Source organism: Myotis myotis, unplaced genomic scaffold, assembly GCF_014108235.1.
Source record: "Myotis myotis isolate mMyoMyo1 unplaced genomic scaffold, mMyoMyo1.p scaffold_m19_p_5, whole genome shotgun sequence".
Lineage (NCBI taxonomy): Eukaryota > Metazoa > Chordata > Mammalia > Chiroptera > Vespertilionidae > Myotis > Myotis myotis.
In genome coordinates this window covers 93,120,793-93,137,306 of record NW_023416357.1, presented here as the reverse complement: position 1 = coordinate 93,137,306, position 16,514 = coordinate 93,120,793, and the positions used below count along the sequence as shown (strand labels likewise).

At 42.1% G+C, this 16,514-nt stretch overlaps 2 protein-coding genes across 2 annotated transcripts in view; both read right to left on the bottom strand.

The window, feature by feature from the left end:
• Positions 1-16,514, bottom strand: part of CPPED1 (calcineurin like phosphoesterase domain containing 1) — a 111,800-nt gene that overhangs the window by 47,177 nt on the left and 48,109 nt on the right. The window lies entirely within an intron of this gene.
• Positions 8,411-16,514, bottom strand: part of LOC118655912 (mitochondrial import receptor subunit TOM6 homolog) — a 29,266-nt gene continuing 21,162 nt past the window's right edge. The window contains exon 2 of the mRNA XM_036308484.1: positions 8,411-9,084. Within this exon, the coding sequence (XP_036164377.1) occupies positions 8,750-9,084 (335 nt within the window). The 3' untranslated portion in view covers positions 8,411-8,749. The remainder of the gene's footprint in view (positions 9,085-16,514) is intronic.

The following is a 16,514-nucleotide window of genomic DNA, read 5'->3' as shown; positions in this document are numbered from 1 at the left end:
CGCCCCCCTCAAGACAAATGATGCCAGCACAGGCTCGCTCTAGAACACACCCATGCCTGTTCTCGGGCATGAACTTTTAAACTTTCCTTCTCCCCAGAGGTTGGGGGTCGAATGACCCTTTCACAGGGGTCGCCTAAATACATCCTGCATATCAGATATTTACGATTCATAACAGTAGCAAAATTACAGTTATGAAGTAGCAACGAAAATAATTTTATGGTTGGGGGTCACCACAACATGAGGAACTGTATGAAAGGGTCGCGGCATTAGGAAGGTTGAGAACCACTGTAACTCTAAGGGTCCCCATGAGACATGCAACCAGGAGACAGGCAGCAGCAGCGCATCCCGGGAGTGAGGCCTCAGAGCCAAGCTACACAAAGCCATGGAGGAGGACAGCCTGGGAACTGGCTGGTCAGTGGGGTCAAGTGGGGTCTCTGACTTCCCAGTGAGCTGACAGCAGCCCACGTTGGCTCACTTCTCTCCTACAGTGTTTCTAGGAAGGCAAAGCAGAGCACTGCCTAGGCTCCCTCCTGTTACTTCTTCTGCCCAAAGGCCGTACTTTATTCCACTGTCCCGAGCTCTAATAAATGTGCTCTCAAATTCACCTGGACTCGTATTGTGAAACCTTTCCTGTATGAAGTCAAGAACCCACACACTACCACTGGCCCTAGGCAGACCAGCTCTGGGCTCAGTCCTCATCTGGTGACAATGTCATGTGTATGGGCGAGGTGCCAGGAGAGTGTGATGAACAAGGACACTGTCCTTCCCCATGAAGCTTAGAGTGTGTACACAAGGCTTATGCCAGGGATGCCCTCACAGCTCCGGTCAGTGAACCAGAGCCTAAGTGACCATAAAGAGCAAGTAACCCTCACAGGCTTCAACCTGACCCTGGGTTTACAAGGCACAGTAAGTACAACCAATTGTGTGTCGAATATAGGGGAGTTCTAAACTTGTTGAAGTGCAGCCAAATTAATTATTCAGACAGGCATTCCAGCTAGTGGTAATAGGGAATACAAAGCAGCAAAATTATGTGACCAAATTGTCTGACACAGGTTTCAGGGGTCACTGAAATTGCAGGGGAAATTCTGGATATCAAAGCCACTTTTTAAAGCATTCCATTCTGACAGAGTAATGTCAAGTCCTCAACTAAATATAAGGCTTTAGAATTTCTACATTCATCATAATTCTGCACTTAAGAACATTGTAATATGGATTTATTAACTTGAAAAGGTTTGTTGCTTTGTAAATTATCCCCTTAGAGCATCTAGAAGTATTAAAAGAAAAGAAACACTACAATTATAATTTTTTTTAACCTCTCAGAGTGGTGTTTATTTTACAGATTATTGTGTGCTAGAGTTTATTCATAAATGGGCTGCTAGGAATGCAACCAGGGTTTGTCACAGAAACAGTTTAACTGGTTGTTAGATCTCAGGCTAATTCACAACAACTAGTTACTCCACCACACAGACGAATGCTCTGATTCAACCACCTAAGAGGTACCATCAAGCTTCTCTCCCCAGCTGCAGCGTTTGTTTGCCCAGCAAAAATTTGAGATTTATTACTGCTGCCCAATTTTGTAACCTATTATCCTTTCAAAAATGCATAGGAACCTAACCATTATTTATACCTGTAGGTCACAATGATCATAAGGTAATTTAATATACTGGAGAGAAATATAATGTAAAGCAATACGTATATTAAATGCATCTGACTAGAGGGTCAGTAAAGGCATAATCTTGTGGTTATCCATACTTAGAAACATTATTTGTTACATCAATAGAAGTAAAACATACAACATTAGTGGCTTTAGGATAATGTATCTCTAATACATGAAGAAGCAGGGGAGATAAAAATGAAGAGTTTGCAGGTTGATTATATTTTTGAGATCCCAAAGAAAGAGTGATGTGACCCAAGGTCACCACTGGAGTTTGACCAAATGAAGCAAATAATCCTCCTGAGTTACTCAGAAGCCCACTACATAGGAAGAATAAATGTGCTGGCAGCTGTCACTCATGGAGTCCTTACCATGTGCTAAGCACCTGCACTAGTGCATCCCGACAAGCCTGTTATTGTATTACAACATGCTACCTGGTTGGCTGACCAGGTGACCGGGGCCCTTCTTCATGGCAATATTATTCTAATGAGTAAAATCCACATGGAATGAAGTGCACTGATCTTGCTGGTTCTGTGATGCAGAAAAGATAGACAAAGAGGGATTAAATAGAGGACAAAGAGTCAGCTCTCCAGGGAAGGGCCCGAATGGTAAACAGATGGGTTGTGCAGAGTATCCCGGGCACTGAGTGTGCCTGTCATCTCGGCTGCCAACATAGTCGTCACCACTGTGAGCAGGAAAGGTGTCTGGGACTCCTCATTGCCATCCCTGCCCTGCCTGTCGCCTTCTCTGCAAAGGAAGGAGGCCCAGAGGGAACCTAGGTGATGGGTAGGGTCAACACACACCACTGACTCTTTGGGGAACACGACCTGACTTCCAATTCAGGCCTCTAGACATTCCAGCCTGCCACCTAGTCCCAAACCAAAAGGATACAGAGGTCCCAGGAGTGAGGGGACACCTGGGACACACACTTGGGATATAACACGGTTAAGTGTTGGGATAGTTACATATGCCTAGACCTGAACATCATTTGATCAGCTTGAAAATCCTACATGTCATAGTATACTGAGGGTTTTGCAAACTCGGGGAAAGAAAATTAAGGGAAAGAATTCCACAAACTATACCTTCAGTCTGCGTTCTGTATCATTTCTGACTTAGATCAGAATTGTCTTGTCATTTTGTTGACAATACAGAATGTAGAAAACAATGGATAGCTGAGAAAGAGTGAGAGCAATAAAATCTTGTTTTTATAAAACCATTAAGCAGAAGTGACTCAGAGAAAACACAGGGTAAGAATGTTTGGTGAGACAGACCTAAAAGCCACCTTAAAGTCATAATAGAGGCTTCCAATTAAAAATGGTGGGGACTCTCATAGCCAGTTAGCCGGGAGGTCAAATCACTCCCGGTATTGCCGACAACAATCAAGGCTTAACTACAACAAGACTGCACACAAAGACCACTAGGGGGTGCACCAAGAAAGCATAAAAAAATGCAGAGACAAAGAAACAGGACAAAACTGTCAGTGGAGGATATTGAGTTCAGAACCACACTTTTAAGGTCTCTTAAGAACTGTCTAGAGCCGTCGATAAATGTAGTGAGATCCTCAAGAAATCTAATGAGACCCTCGATGTTATGATAAAGAACCAACTAGAAATTAAGCATACACGGACTGAAATAACGAATACTATACAGACTCCCAACAGCAGACCAGAGGAGCGCAAGAATCAAGGCAAAGATTTGAAATACGAAGAAGCAAAAAACACCCAACCGGAAAAGCAAAATGAAAAGAGAATCCGAAAATACGAAGATAGTGTAAGGAGCCTCTGGGACAGCTTCAAGTGTACCAACATCAGAATTATAGGGGTGCCAGAAGATGAAAGAGAGCAAGATATTGAAAACCTATTTGAAGAAATAATGACAGAAAACTTCCCCCACCTGGTGAAAGAAATAGACTTACAGGTCCAGGAAGCGCAGAGAACCCCAAACAAAAGGAATCCAAAGAGGACCACACCAAGACACATCATAATTAAAATGCCAAGAGCAAAAGACAAAGAGAGAATCTTAAAAGCAGCAAGAGAAAGAAGCTCAGTTACCTACAAGGGAATACCCATATGACTGTCAGCTGATTTCTCAACAGAAACTTTGCAGGCCAGAAGGGAATGGCAAGAAATATTCAAAGTGATGAATACCAAGAACCTACAACCAAGATTACTTTATCCAGCAAAGCTATCTTTCAGAACTGAAGGTCAGATAAAGAGCTTCACAGATAAGGAAAAGCTAAAGGAGTTCATCACCACCAAACCAGTATTATATGAAATGCTGAAAGGTATCCTTTAAGAAGAGGAAGAAGAAGAAAAAGGTAAAGATACAAATTATGAACAACAAACATACATCTATCAACAAGTGAATAAATAATCTGGTGATCATAATAGAATCAGGGACATAAAAAAAATGGTGTATTGAAAACTCTTAGCTCTGTTCCTTCCATAAATCTTACTACCAAGATAGTGAACTCTCAAGGACAAGATGACAGGAAAGGAGAAAACCACAGAAATATGAAAACCAGGAAACAGACGGGCAAGTGGGAATAGGCTTAGCCAACCTAGAAAGTTAAATATTCAGCTAGCAGTGAGAAAGTCAGTAAGTGACTGGCTTGGTACAACACTTTTGAAAACTCTTTGGAATTATTTCCCAAAGTTAAATCTACATCTTCCCAACAACCCAGCAATCCCACTCCCAGGTCCGTAACTAAAGAAATGAGTGTGCAGCTCGGCTAAAATACATGATATGAATGTCACAGCAACTTTATTCATAGTCCCAACATAGAAATGACCCAGAATCCACCACTAGTGAATGAGTAGATAAGTTGTGACATAATCATTAGATGGATGTAACAATAATGAAGAACATCACGGGCACTGAGAGTGCCTGTCATCTCGGCTGCCAACATAGTTGTCACCACTGTGAGCAGAAAAGGTGTCTGGAACTCCTCATTGCTATCCCTGCCCTGCCTGTTGCCTTCTCTGCAAAGGAAGGAGGCCCAGAGGGAACCTAGGTGATGGGTAGGGTCAACACACACCACTGACTGTGTGGGGAACACGACCTGACTTCCAATTCAGGATTAGACATTCCAGCCTGACTCCTAGTCCCAAACCAAAAGGGTGTAGAGGTTATTGCTGCTGCATGCAACAACATGGATGACTGTCAGACAGTATGCACAGGAAAAGAAGCCTGAAGAGTACCTACTGTAAGACTCATTTTTATGAAATTAAAGAACAGGCAGACCCAACTGACAGTGCATGAAGGTTACTGATGCAGAAGAGGCAGCGGGGAGCCCTCTGGTGTATTTTGATCCAAGTGGTGGTTAAGGGTGGATTTACATCAAGCTCTTCACTTCAGATTACTTGCATTTTACTTTATGTTAAACCTCAATTTTAAAAAAGTGAAGAAAATGAATTTTTAAATATCTGCTTTGTATCACAGATGCCCTAAAGGCCCAGGAATCTGTGGTGACAGGTAACCTTGGAAATGGGGGTAAAAGAGACCTAAAACAGAGAGATTGAACGAAATTCCACGAAGCTGGACCACTGTCCTCCTCACTTTGGCAGAAGGCGGTTTCGGTTTTTGTAACAAGTAAACAGGGGATTCTGAGAGACCCAGCAGGTAGAGTTAGGGGCGAGGTACCATAGAGAAGACAGGAGGATTAAGATGAAAGGTTTTACCCCCTTTTTGTGAACACCGCCTTATTCTTCCATTTGGATCCTAGCGCGCCCCCAATGAGAGCGGCCAGGCAGAGCCCTCATTGGGGCATCTGAGAACCAAAATGGCCTGAAGACACTGGGGAGCAGGGGAGCCTCACCACTATGGCGCAAGACCCCCACGCAGCATCCAATCAGCTTCGCGGTGCTGCATTCTTCCTTCACTGCACTCAAGCTGGAGCAGCGAACCGAGGATCATTACATGCCTGAGGAAAGGCCAATACGAAAGCCACGCCAAAATAATCAAAACGGGAGAAGACAGAGACTATTGGGGGAGAAGGGGGAAAACTATCATTAATATTCTCAGAGAAAGAAGATACTGCACTCATCAAACAATTACAGGATGCTACTTTTAAAAAGATTAATGACCAAAAAAAGTTCTTGGAAATTAAAACTATGGTAGAAGAAATGAAAATCCAGTAGAAGCTTAAAGACAAACTTGTGGAAATATCTCAGAAAGTAGGATAAGCAAGGAAATGGAAAAAAGGAGATAATACTTGAGGACCAGTATAGGAAGCCCAGTATCTGGAGAATATGAATACCAGAAAATACAGAAAAACTCACAGGAGAGAATCACCAATGAAATCATTCAAAAACATTTGATGGCCATGACTTTATTAAGTGGATTAAGCAGATTCACACCATGGTTCATTAGTGTTATTTCAGAACCCTGGATAAAAACGTAAGACACTACAGGCTTCCAGTCTTATAAAAAGATCAAGAATCAGAATGAAACCGAGCATCTTAAAACCCTACTTAACAAGCAAAAGCAAGGAAGCAAACCTTACAAAATTCCGGAGAAAAATTACTCCTTACCTAACATTCTATACCCAAATTACCAAACTATCAATTTAATGTCAGGGTCAAATGATGATATTCTCAAATGTAAATTCTTCCCCAGAAGCTACCGGAGGATGAGATGCATCTGAAAAGGAAGGGAATTGGGGTCCAACATGAGAGAAAGGGGAAATCAGTCCCTAGAATGGGGATGAAGTCCCCAGGAAATGGTGTTAGCAGGCTTACAGAGTAACCAGTCAGGGCCTTAGGAGAAATTTCTTCAAGAAGCCGACACTGATAGAATGCCTAATATTTTAAAATTTATTGACAGGAAATTTATGTACTTATGCCTTTGGAATTAGTACATTTTAAAAAGTAAGGTTGAAATAGTACATTTTAAAAAGTGAGACCTTTTGCCCTAACCGGTTTGGCTCAGTGGATAGAGCGTCGGCCTGCAGACTGAAGGGTCCCAGGTTCAATTCCAGTCAAGGGCATGTACCTTGGTTGCAGGCACATCCCCAGTAGGGGGTGTGCAGGAGGCAGCTGATCGATGTTTCTCTCTCATCGATGTTTCTAACTCTCTATCCCTCTCCCTTCCTCTCTGTAAAAAAATCAATAAAATATATTTAAATAAATAAATAAATGAATAAAAAGTGAGACCTTTTATTTTCAAAAGGCAAATAAAATTTCCAGGAAAAATAATCATGACATATTACAGAGCTCAGTTGTGAACAATGCTTAAAATAAAGTATATATAAACTATTATAAATATTAATACCTATATAATCCAAATTAGGCTTTAACAAAGATGCAAACCCAATAAATAATAAGCAGATCCAGAAGTAGCAACATGAGCACACTATTTAGAACTATGTAGGCGATGATCAACAAAATTAGCTAAAATCGTTGAAAGTGGTGGCCAACGGGAAGTGAGCAAAGGGCAGGTGAGGAGCTGTAAGCTGTTGCTCCTCCACTTTCTGTGTATAACTATGTGACTCATTAATCTGCTTGCATATATAATGCTGGCAAAAATTAAGAACTAAATCAAAAAAGCAAAACTTGAAATCATCATACTATTTTTGTTTAGTATAAAATAGCAATTCCATAACCTATATAAATGATTACACAATAATTTTTGTAATTTTAAAAAATCATTTTGCTGTCCACAGGTGAGCCAAGTCTTGCGAGTAAGAGAAACATCTGGAGGAGGAGCAGGAGGACAGGGAAGAGGAGAGGAGCTGGAGGGAACAGTTTCTAGCAAGAGGAACAGTATGTGTGACAACAGTATGTGAAAGGGACACAACCCCTGAGGAACTGAAAAGCAGCCAGTATGGTTAGAGGCCGGAGTGAAAGATCTCGGCAGGCCGGCCAGACCCAGGAGAGCCTGTGGCCCACCATGGGAACGTGTCTGAATCCTGAGAGCAGTCCCTGAAGGGTTTTAAGTAGCGATGGGCATGTTCAGGACTGCAATGTTTATACTGACCACACTATTTTTGAAGAATGAAAAGTTAGCAGATGGTCTAAGGGCTTGCCCTTGACTTCTATATTCACGTGAGGCTGTAGAGGCCAGAGGGGCCTCCTAAGCTGTGAGAAGAAAAGAGACACTGGAGGGCAAGGAAGGGGCTTGAGGTCACTAGGGTGGTGGCCAGATATGGAACAGTAGAAGGGGCCAGATGGAGGGAACACATGAGTAATTTTCTGTCTTCCTGGTATCTATCCTCTCAGCGTCAGGGGACATGACACATACTTGCAAGACCAAAGGATCTGGTTATTTTTTAAAATAAAAAAATCACTAGCATCTTGTTCTACCAAGGAAAAGTTATCATGACAATAAGAATGATGCTTGTCAATAATAATTTGTTTGATGCATGTAGAGGACCTGCTAAGATAATCAGAATTTGGATTATTCTTCCCTTAGAAATGTTAGCAATTCAAGGTTCACACCATAACATGTCCATCAATAACAGATGGCATGTTCTCTTTTTGGGGGTGGTGGGTTGTTCTTTAAGGCATGAATATGAAACGGCACCCTTCCATCATAAATAATTCTTTAATTCAGATGTAGAGTTAAAGGCAGGAATAAAGGAATGTGCAACTCAAAGTTGTGCTCGTGTTCAATAAAGACAGCCGCAGACTAATCTACGGTCACCATCAAACCACCCTCTGGCACCCACAGCCTGATATCCACAACCTCCTCCACACAGCAGGAGAGGCATGCAGGGCTGGTTGGGAGTCACATCATTCTCTTTTCAAGACCAGCCTCTTTTTTTTTTTTTTTTTGTCTGTGTGCAGTCTTTATTTCAGATAATTGTTAAAATACCATCAGGTTATTCCTCAAGAAAAGAGCAAAGATCACTCTCTACCAAAACTTAGGAATTATATACAGAACTTTACAAATCAGAGGACAACACTTTAGCTGAAGCCTGGCTGCTGACCAGAGAATGAATTCTGAGTAGACTCAGCGAAGGGAAGCAGGCAGGGAAGGGAAGGGAGCCATGTGAATCAAACTTCAGCTGCTATCAGGGAAAGTCTGGTGATGGTCACAGATTGGAGGCTGTGTTTGGAGGTTCAAGTACATCTCGGGTTCCATGTGTCTAACTGGCTACACCCCTGGCTGAGGTGCCATTAAGTCAACGTCACTCAAATTCCTGGCCAGCCAAACTCCTGCAGCGAAAAGTCCCAAATTGAGAATCAAGTTCCTCCGGAAATCATTCCTGTCGGCCAAGCGGTAGATGCCCCAGAGCCAATCTCCCACGTTGTCCAGAATTTCGGGAGCTTCATTTGCCGAGCCGCCAGCACTCACACCAACCCCGCTGAAAGCTATAGCAGCACCTCTACGCTCCGCAAGGCCTGACCCAAGACCAGCCTCTTGAAAAAGCCTGGCATCCCCACACAACAAGGCATTGCAGAGCAAAACAGGAAAGCATCCTGAAGTTCCTGTCAATGTTTGTTAGAACTGGGCTTGAGGATGGGACTCCCATGCACAAAGCCAGGGGAAGACTGGCAGGCTTTCTGTTAATGGACATCTGAGTTGTCTGCAGAGAAATCTTTAGACTGAAGTGTCTATAATGCAGCCACTATTGCTGTGTTGGGAATAGCCCTCTGCAAACTCCAGACGCACTTTAGGCTGTTTGACAATAGTGATGCCATCATATGCAGGTTAATATAGGTTCAGAGAAAGAAAGTGGAAGGTCAAAGGCAAGGGCTTGGCACTGGAAGGAGAACACAAGGTACCAGTGCTATTTAAAAAATATTTTTAAAAATATTTTATTGATTTATTTTTTAGAGAGAGAGGAAGGGAGAGGGAGAGATAGAAATATCAATCAGCTACCTACTGCACGCTCCCTACTGGAGATCAAGCCTGCAATCCTGGAATGTGCCCTTACCAGGAATCTAACCAGTGACTTCTTGGTGCATGGGTCGACACTCAACCACTGTGCCATACTGGCCAGGCAAGGTCCCAGTTCTTAACTCTCTGTCATAATGTAGAGTTGGAATACACTCTGCAAATAAAATGTAGCAGATTGCTAAAAAGTCACTCCTTAAATTACACATTCAACATAGAAGGGAATGATGTCTTTTGAAGGAAATATATGAAATATCCTTATCTAAAAATTTTTTAATCTCTCCTCTAATAAATTCTGATATTTGTAGCATATATCACATCACAGAGTAGAATACATTATTTTCCAGGTCTTGAACCACAGAAATAAAAGAAATACAACAAGGAATATTTTCTCCATACCAACTTTAGGATCAGCCCCAGCCACAGAAGAAATTACAGAAATCCCTTCCCCAAAACGTGCTGCAGTTACTCAGAACTGGAGTAGCCCTCAGCGTGGTTCTCTGCAGCTTCTGGGTTCAGCAGCTTGTGAGTCACTCTATTTGGAGGCCGTCTGATCAGAAGGGTTGGGAAGAGGAGAGGAGGAATGAGGATGGCTGAGTAGGAGACGTGTCTTTGCACTGTTGTCCTGACAAATCTGGACTTGACGTCAGCACCCTAGTGCTTGCTGGCCAGGAGGAATCAAGACATAGAAGACGAGCCAGGGAATCAGGAATCAATCATGGGGAACCATAAAGTGAGAAAGAGGATGGACATTTAGAAAGAGAAAAGGCAATGCCGGGGTAAAGGAGAGCTTGGCAGAGAGGGGAGGATAGATAGCGTGGTACGCAAGCGCACAAAACATTTACAAAGTTGTCTTAATATTAAGAGGCTGATGCTGAAGCATATCCACCAAGATATGTTTCCAAAGAAAAAAAATGTTTCTATCTTAAAGTCTATAAAATAACACTGGAACTATTTTTACTTCAGGTGCGATGTCATTGTTCTCTTTTAGTGAGCATTTCACAATTGGAAGGGTGGTGTGTTTTTAATAAAGGGACGCCATGCAGCCATTCACAACGATCCTTGTAATAACGAGGAGGCTTGTTTATGTTACATGAAGAATTGCAGCACACAGAACTGCAAATAATTTATGAACTCAGCTATGCAAAAAAAATTTTTTTTTTAAAGATTAGAAAGGAAATATGCCCAAAATGTCACTAGTTATTACCTCTGGGTGGTACAGAACTGAATGATTTTTCTCATTCTTCTTCCCAATTTTTTTTCAGTTAAGCATCTATTACTTTTATAATCACAAAAAAGCCACACATACTATTTTTTAAAAAACAACAACAACCATGGTACAGAAATAAAATCTCCCTGGATATTTTAGTTCACAAATGTATAACTGTAAGCTGCTGTATAAATGTATAACTGAATATAGATGATCACTGTTTCATTTATTCTCAAATAAGAATGAATGCTGGGAGTGTCAGGAATAATAAATGGCAAAAGCTCCAGGCAAAGTACTCTACCTACTTAAACAGAAAGAGATTATGCAAATTATTTAGAGTGCTGAGAGTATGGCCTAACTGCTGGGTAAATGCTTATTAAGTAGCCTACAAACAGGGCCGTGGACTAAAAATTATAACCCTGCTCACAAAACGAATGTCCCCTTATTAGAACCCAAATACAGTTGCAATATTATTAGCAAACTGTTTTTGCCAACATGTTTAAGGGAGAAGCTAAATTCTGGCAGGCTGAAATTACTGTCCCTGGCAGAAACACGTCCAATGCGGGAGGCAGCGACGCATCAGGGAAGACAGGAGGGCTACAGAGGGAAGGGGTTTGGGTCCGAGTCCTGGTTCTGCCCCTTACATAGCTACACAACCTTAGGCAAGTCATTTCCTCTCCCTGAGATTCCGTTTCTTATCCCCAAATAAGTATAATGTCTAAACTGCCAGGACTGCCATGAGAATAGGCAAGTGTGTGTATGTGTAGAGTGATTGGCAGAGAACCTGGCTCAAACCAGAGAAGGAAGGAAGGAATGAACAAATAATCAAAGCAGGTGAGCTTTTCCTCCTTTTTGGTATTGTCTACGGAGACCAAAGTACTTGTTCAGTACACGCTGGAGGAACAGTGGTGGGACAGAGACCTACTGGTAGGCCAGCCCCACTCCCATTTCCTCCCTTTCCCACCTCCAGTATAGAGGCTGGAAATGCTACACACACAGTTCCCCAGACTCCTTTCTAGCTAACAGTGACACTAGCAGAAACTGGCTCAGCGAAGTCCCAGGAAACTTCCGCTATCTTGAAAAGGGGGTCAGATGTCACTGGTATTGCCTCCCAACCTTCCTTCTTCTCTTAAAGATGGAGGAGCCTTGTTACCATGAAAGAAAAATAAGCTCCACTTTATTTAAGTTACTTTTTGTCTAAACCTGCAAATACATCAAGACAAATACATTATGAAAGAATACAAACCATGAATATAACTTTCATTAGGTCTAGTCCTTGCTCTCATGAGGACAATAAAAAGGGCTCACAAAGAAATGTAAAATTATAATGTATTATTAGTGTTATGAAGAAGGAGCACTTGAAATTCTCTCTTTCATATGTCAAGGGTTTTGAGCCAGGGTGTGGTGTAGTGAAGGGGGGAGGTGGGGAGGGAGGGAGGTAGAGAGAGAGAGAGATTGAGAATACATATCTGTGGTCAGGAAAGCTTCCTGAGAGGTCATGATGATATTGGGGAAGGAGGGGATTAGTGGGGAGAGAATTCTCAGCAGAGTGAATGGCAGGTGCCAGGCCCTGTGGAAGAACAGAAGAGTATGAAGTGTGAGATCTTGACCATGACAGCAGCTGTCTCACGGAGGCATGAAGACGTATAATACAAAATCAGACCATGGGAGGTGGGCAGGGGCAGACCTCTTTCAACTTTGTACTTATTATAAGTATTTAGTTGTCTTTCCCCTCTAAGAGCAAGGGAAAGCAATATAAGTGAGTTTGGCAAAGAGGTGATGTTTTCATTTTGGATTCTGGTGGTAATTTATCTCTCTGTGGGTGTGGTGTGGTGCATGAGAGAGATTGAGGATATGTATCTGTGGCTAGCACAGCCAACCAGATAGCCAATGTCCATTCTCCCTTCTTCTTTGCCACGAGAAACCAGATTTTGTTTGGGGCAGCCATGTGCCATGCCCAGCTAAAGGACTATGATTGGTCCAAGCCAATAAGCACATTGCTCTCCCCTTTTTCCCAAGACTCCCTGGAGTCCAGGAATGGTCATGTAACCTGGATCTGACTGATGAACCTCAGAAGAAATCCAGTTGGTGGTGGGGTGGGAGTGAAGGTGTGTATATAGGGCACAGTCTTAGGGAAGTGTTTGCTTTCCTGATAAAAGAGGGCTCATGTGGTCAACACAGCCATCCTGAGACCACAGGGCAACAAACAGGAAGATGAGAGCCAGTATGCTAAGAATGATGATGCTTACAGTCAGGAAGACCCCAGGGCCCCGAAGGCACTGCTGGGAGGTGAGCTCAGGACCCCTATTTGTTTAAGCTGCCAATGCGTGGGTGGCCTGTCAGTTGCAGCCAAACACTTTCCTAAGTGATATGCAATCTTTTCTCATCTGGCCAAAGGAGAAAAGGCTACAGATCCACAGCTGCTCACCACGCCTGGTAAGGAGTGTGCTCAGCAGCTCTAAGGAGCCGGCACTGCACTGGGTAACATTCCCATTCCAAAACCAGAACTGTCCGATACAGCAATAGAATGGGAACCAATTATGAAAAAATATGACTGTAACTTCAGGCCAACTAGCTGGATGGTACTTATAACGGAGGGGGCAGGCCACCAGACGAGGTAGATCATCAGAAGAGCTGTTCTGCCTCATCAATGGCACCAGGGACACTCAGAATGGTTCTATACCAGCCTTTTAAAAAATGGGCTAAAAATGAATCCTCCTTCGATGCTTTTCTATAGAATAAGTGAGGAGCTGAGACGAACTTGTTTATGGAGAGCTGCGGAGAATCACATGTGAGCACGAGAGGGGGCGGTCATTACAAGTGATAAAGGGACTCCATCCACTGGGGTGCAATCTAAGGTATTCTAAGCTCAATTCAGAGTTTTAGAAATGGGCATGACTATTGCTTCCCTTCATCAAGGGCAGAAATTTGTTGGACACTATTGATCTGTTCGCACAAGCCACCAGGAAAAAATCACTATGGGAAAGCAGGTTGGGCATGTGAATTTCTACGGGACAAGAGACACTAAATGCCCAAATAGGACACCTGTTGGGATTCTGTGAGCGGGTTCAGTTAACTATGCTGCAACTTAAAATTTCTAGTATACAATGCCAATCACTGTACGTGTGCTTACCTCCTACCTATGGTCAAAGTGGCAGTATTTAAAATGTGACAAAATAGAGACGTTCTTATAAACACACGAATAGAGAAATATGTAAAAATGACCGTAATACTTTAGGAAAAATATTTTAAATAACTGCAGACAAGCCTTGAATTTTAATAAAATCGTATATCTAACGATGAACTACTACCTAAAGAAATATTATATGAATAAAGGCAGCTGGCTAAAGAGCTGGCCTGTTGCATCAGAAATCAGACAGTGACACGCGTCCATCAGTTCGGGCTGCTATAACCCAGTGCCACAGGCTGGGTGGCTTATAAACAACAGAAATTGATGTCTCTCAGCTTCGGAAGATGCAAGTCTGAGATCAGGTGCCAGCAGGGAGGGGTTCTGGTCAGGCTCTCTCTCAAGGTGCAGAGGTTTGACTCCTCGCTGTGTCCTCCCTGGACCGACAGAGAGGTGAGAGCTCTCTGGGGTCCTTTTCATAAGGGCACTAATCCCAATCATGAGGGGTCACCCCTATGATCTAACCGCCTCCCAAAGACCCCACCTCCTGATACCATCACGTGGGGGTTAATGATTTCAACACTGGAATTTTGGGGGAACACAAATATTCGGTCCATAGCATGACACAAAGGCAGGAATGTGAAGTATATTAAATAACCCTGGGGTTTTAAATTCCAGTAAGATTATGAAGATCAAAAAGTCCTAACTAAGGATATTAAAGGAACTATAAATAGTCCAGTATGATTTAAAAAAAAAGTCATGATTGCCAATCTTAAGTAGATATGGGTAAATTTATTTCATGATTTGCAGAAACATAAAATATGCTTGCCTGAATATGTAACTTTCCTACAAATGACTATTGTACTTTACCTATTCCTTTCTTATGATTATTAATTACCATTCATTAAGTGATAAAGTGTGTGTGCCAGGCAGTATATAAAACACCTGAAGGGGAAGGGCACTTAGATGTTTCAATGAAGAAACTAACATTTCAGAGTAGTTAGGAATATTGCTAGTATCTACATCTCAGGACTATTTTGATATCCTCAGGGAAAGAATAGTATGCTGGGGTCTCCAAGACCACCCCCTGGTTTGATGACTCAATGGGAGGACTCATAGGACCCAGCACATGTTACTCCTGGTGTGATTTATCCCAGCAAACGACACAGACCAGGATCAGCAAAGGGTTGGGTGCATGAGGCAAAGTGTGCAGAAAAGCAGGTGCCAGCTCCCGAGAGGCCCCTCCCAGTGGAGTCTCACAGGATGTGCTCCACTCCTCAGCAAGGAGCTGTCCACCAGGGAAGCTCACCAGAGACTTTTTACTGGGGGCTGGTCACAAAGGCGGCCTCTGCCTGGCACAGACAGCCTACTCATTAAGTGGTGCTAGGGAAGCTGGTAATCCCAACAGGAGCATAAAATAAAATAAAGTAGGGTCCCTATTACTACCATACACAAAAGTCAGCTCCAAACAAATTAAAGACCTAAGTATAAAAGATCGTTTAAGCTTTTAGAAGAAAATAGAGTATCTTAACAACTCAGGGTAAAGAATGATTTCCTAAACAGAACAAAACAGAAAATGCACTGAGCATAAGAGCAATTGGACTACATTAAAACTTAAAACTCTGCTTATCAAAAACAAAATAATTTAAAAAATGAAAAGATAGTTAAATCTAAGAAAAGGTAGCAACAACTAATATAAGCTGACAAAAGAGTAATCCGTAAAATACATAAAGGACTATTCTAAATAACTAGAAGAAGCATCTATGCCTCAATGGAAAAAACAGGCCGAGATAAACAGACAATTCGGAGAGGAGGCCGCCCACAAGGTCAGATGACTCCACATGGGAAAAGATGTTCTTTGGATTCTCTGTCACGTGCCCTTAATGCCTAACTGAAACGCACACGGGAGGCTTCAACAGCACTGTTCATGCTTTATTTCATAAGTTGGCTGTGTGCTCATTTTATTAATCTTTAGCCTATTTTGTTGTACTCATTTTATTAATCTTTAGCCTATTTTTGGTGTTCTTTATGTTTTTCAGTTTTTTAAAACGCTGAAACATTTAAAACTTTAAAAATATGTAGCTTGATACCTAATCCTCAGTAAGATTTTGGAGACTCAATGGTAAAATGTATGAGAAATGCCTATGGTGGGCAACTCAATAAATAAACTGAATTGGAAATAATAAGAAAACTTCCTAGAGTCACCAGGCTAATAGAAAGTAGGAGCGCCAGAATTCAAACCCAGTTTTGCCTGCCCTCCAGGGCCAAGCATTTCCCAATACACCCTAAATTAATGAGTAGATAAACACAAGTTTGCGTTGGAGATAAAGGCTTCTTATAATAAACTAGTTCTAGTTTATAAAATCAAACACAACAGGAATAGAGCAGAGGTTAAAGCACCATTTCAAAATAAAAGGGCTTAATTTTTCTTTAAGAAAATCTATTAAAAGAACATCATAGATTGTAACTGAAGTTGGATGAAAAACATCATTTGGATCTTAAAAAGCTTACCTGATGCCAGTTAATAACATAAACTTGTACCTGAATCGCTGTTCCGGTTGCAGTGAGTTTCCAGGCTGGATAAGAAATGCTCATGTTATTTATTACTCTATCACACAAACAGGGCAGCTTTGCTTCATGCTGACAGCTCCGACTTAACTCTCCCTTACTACCTTCTGTTCAAC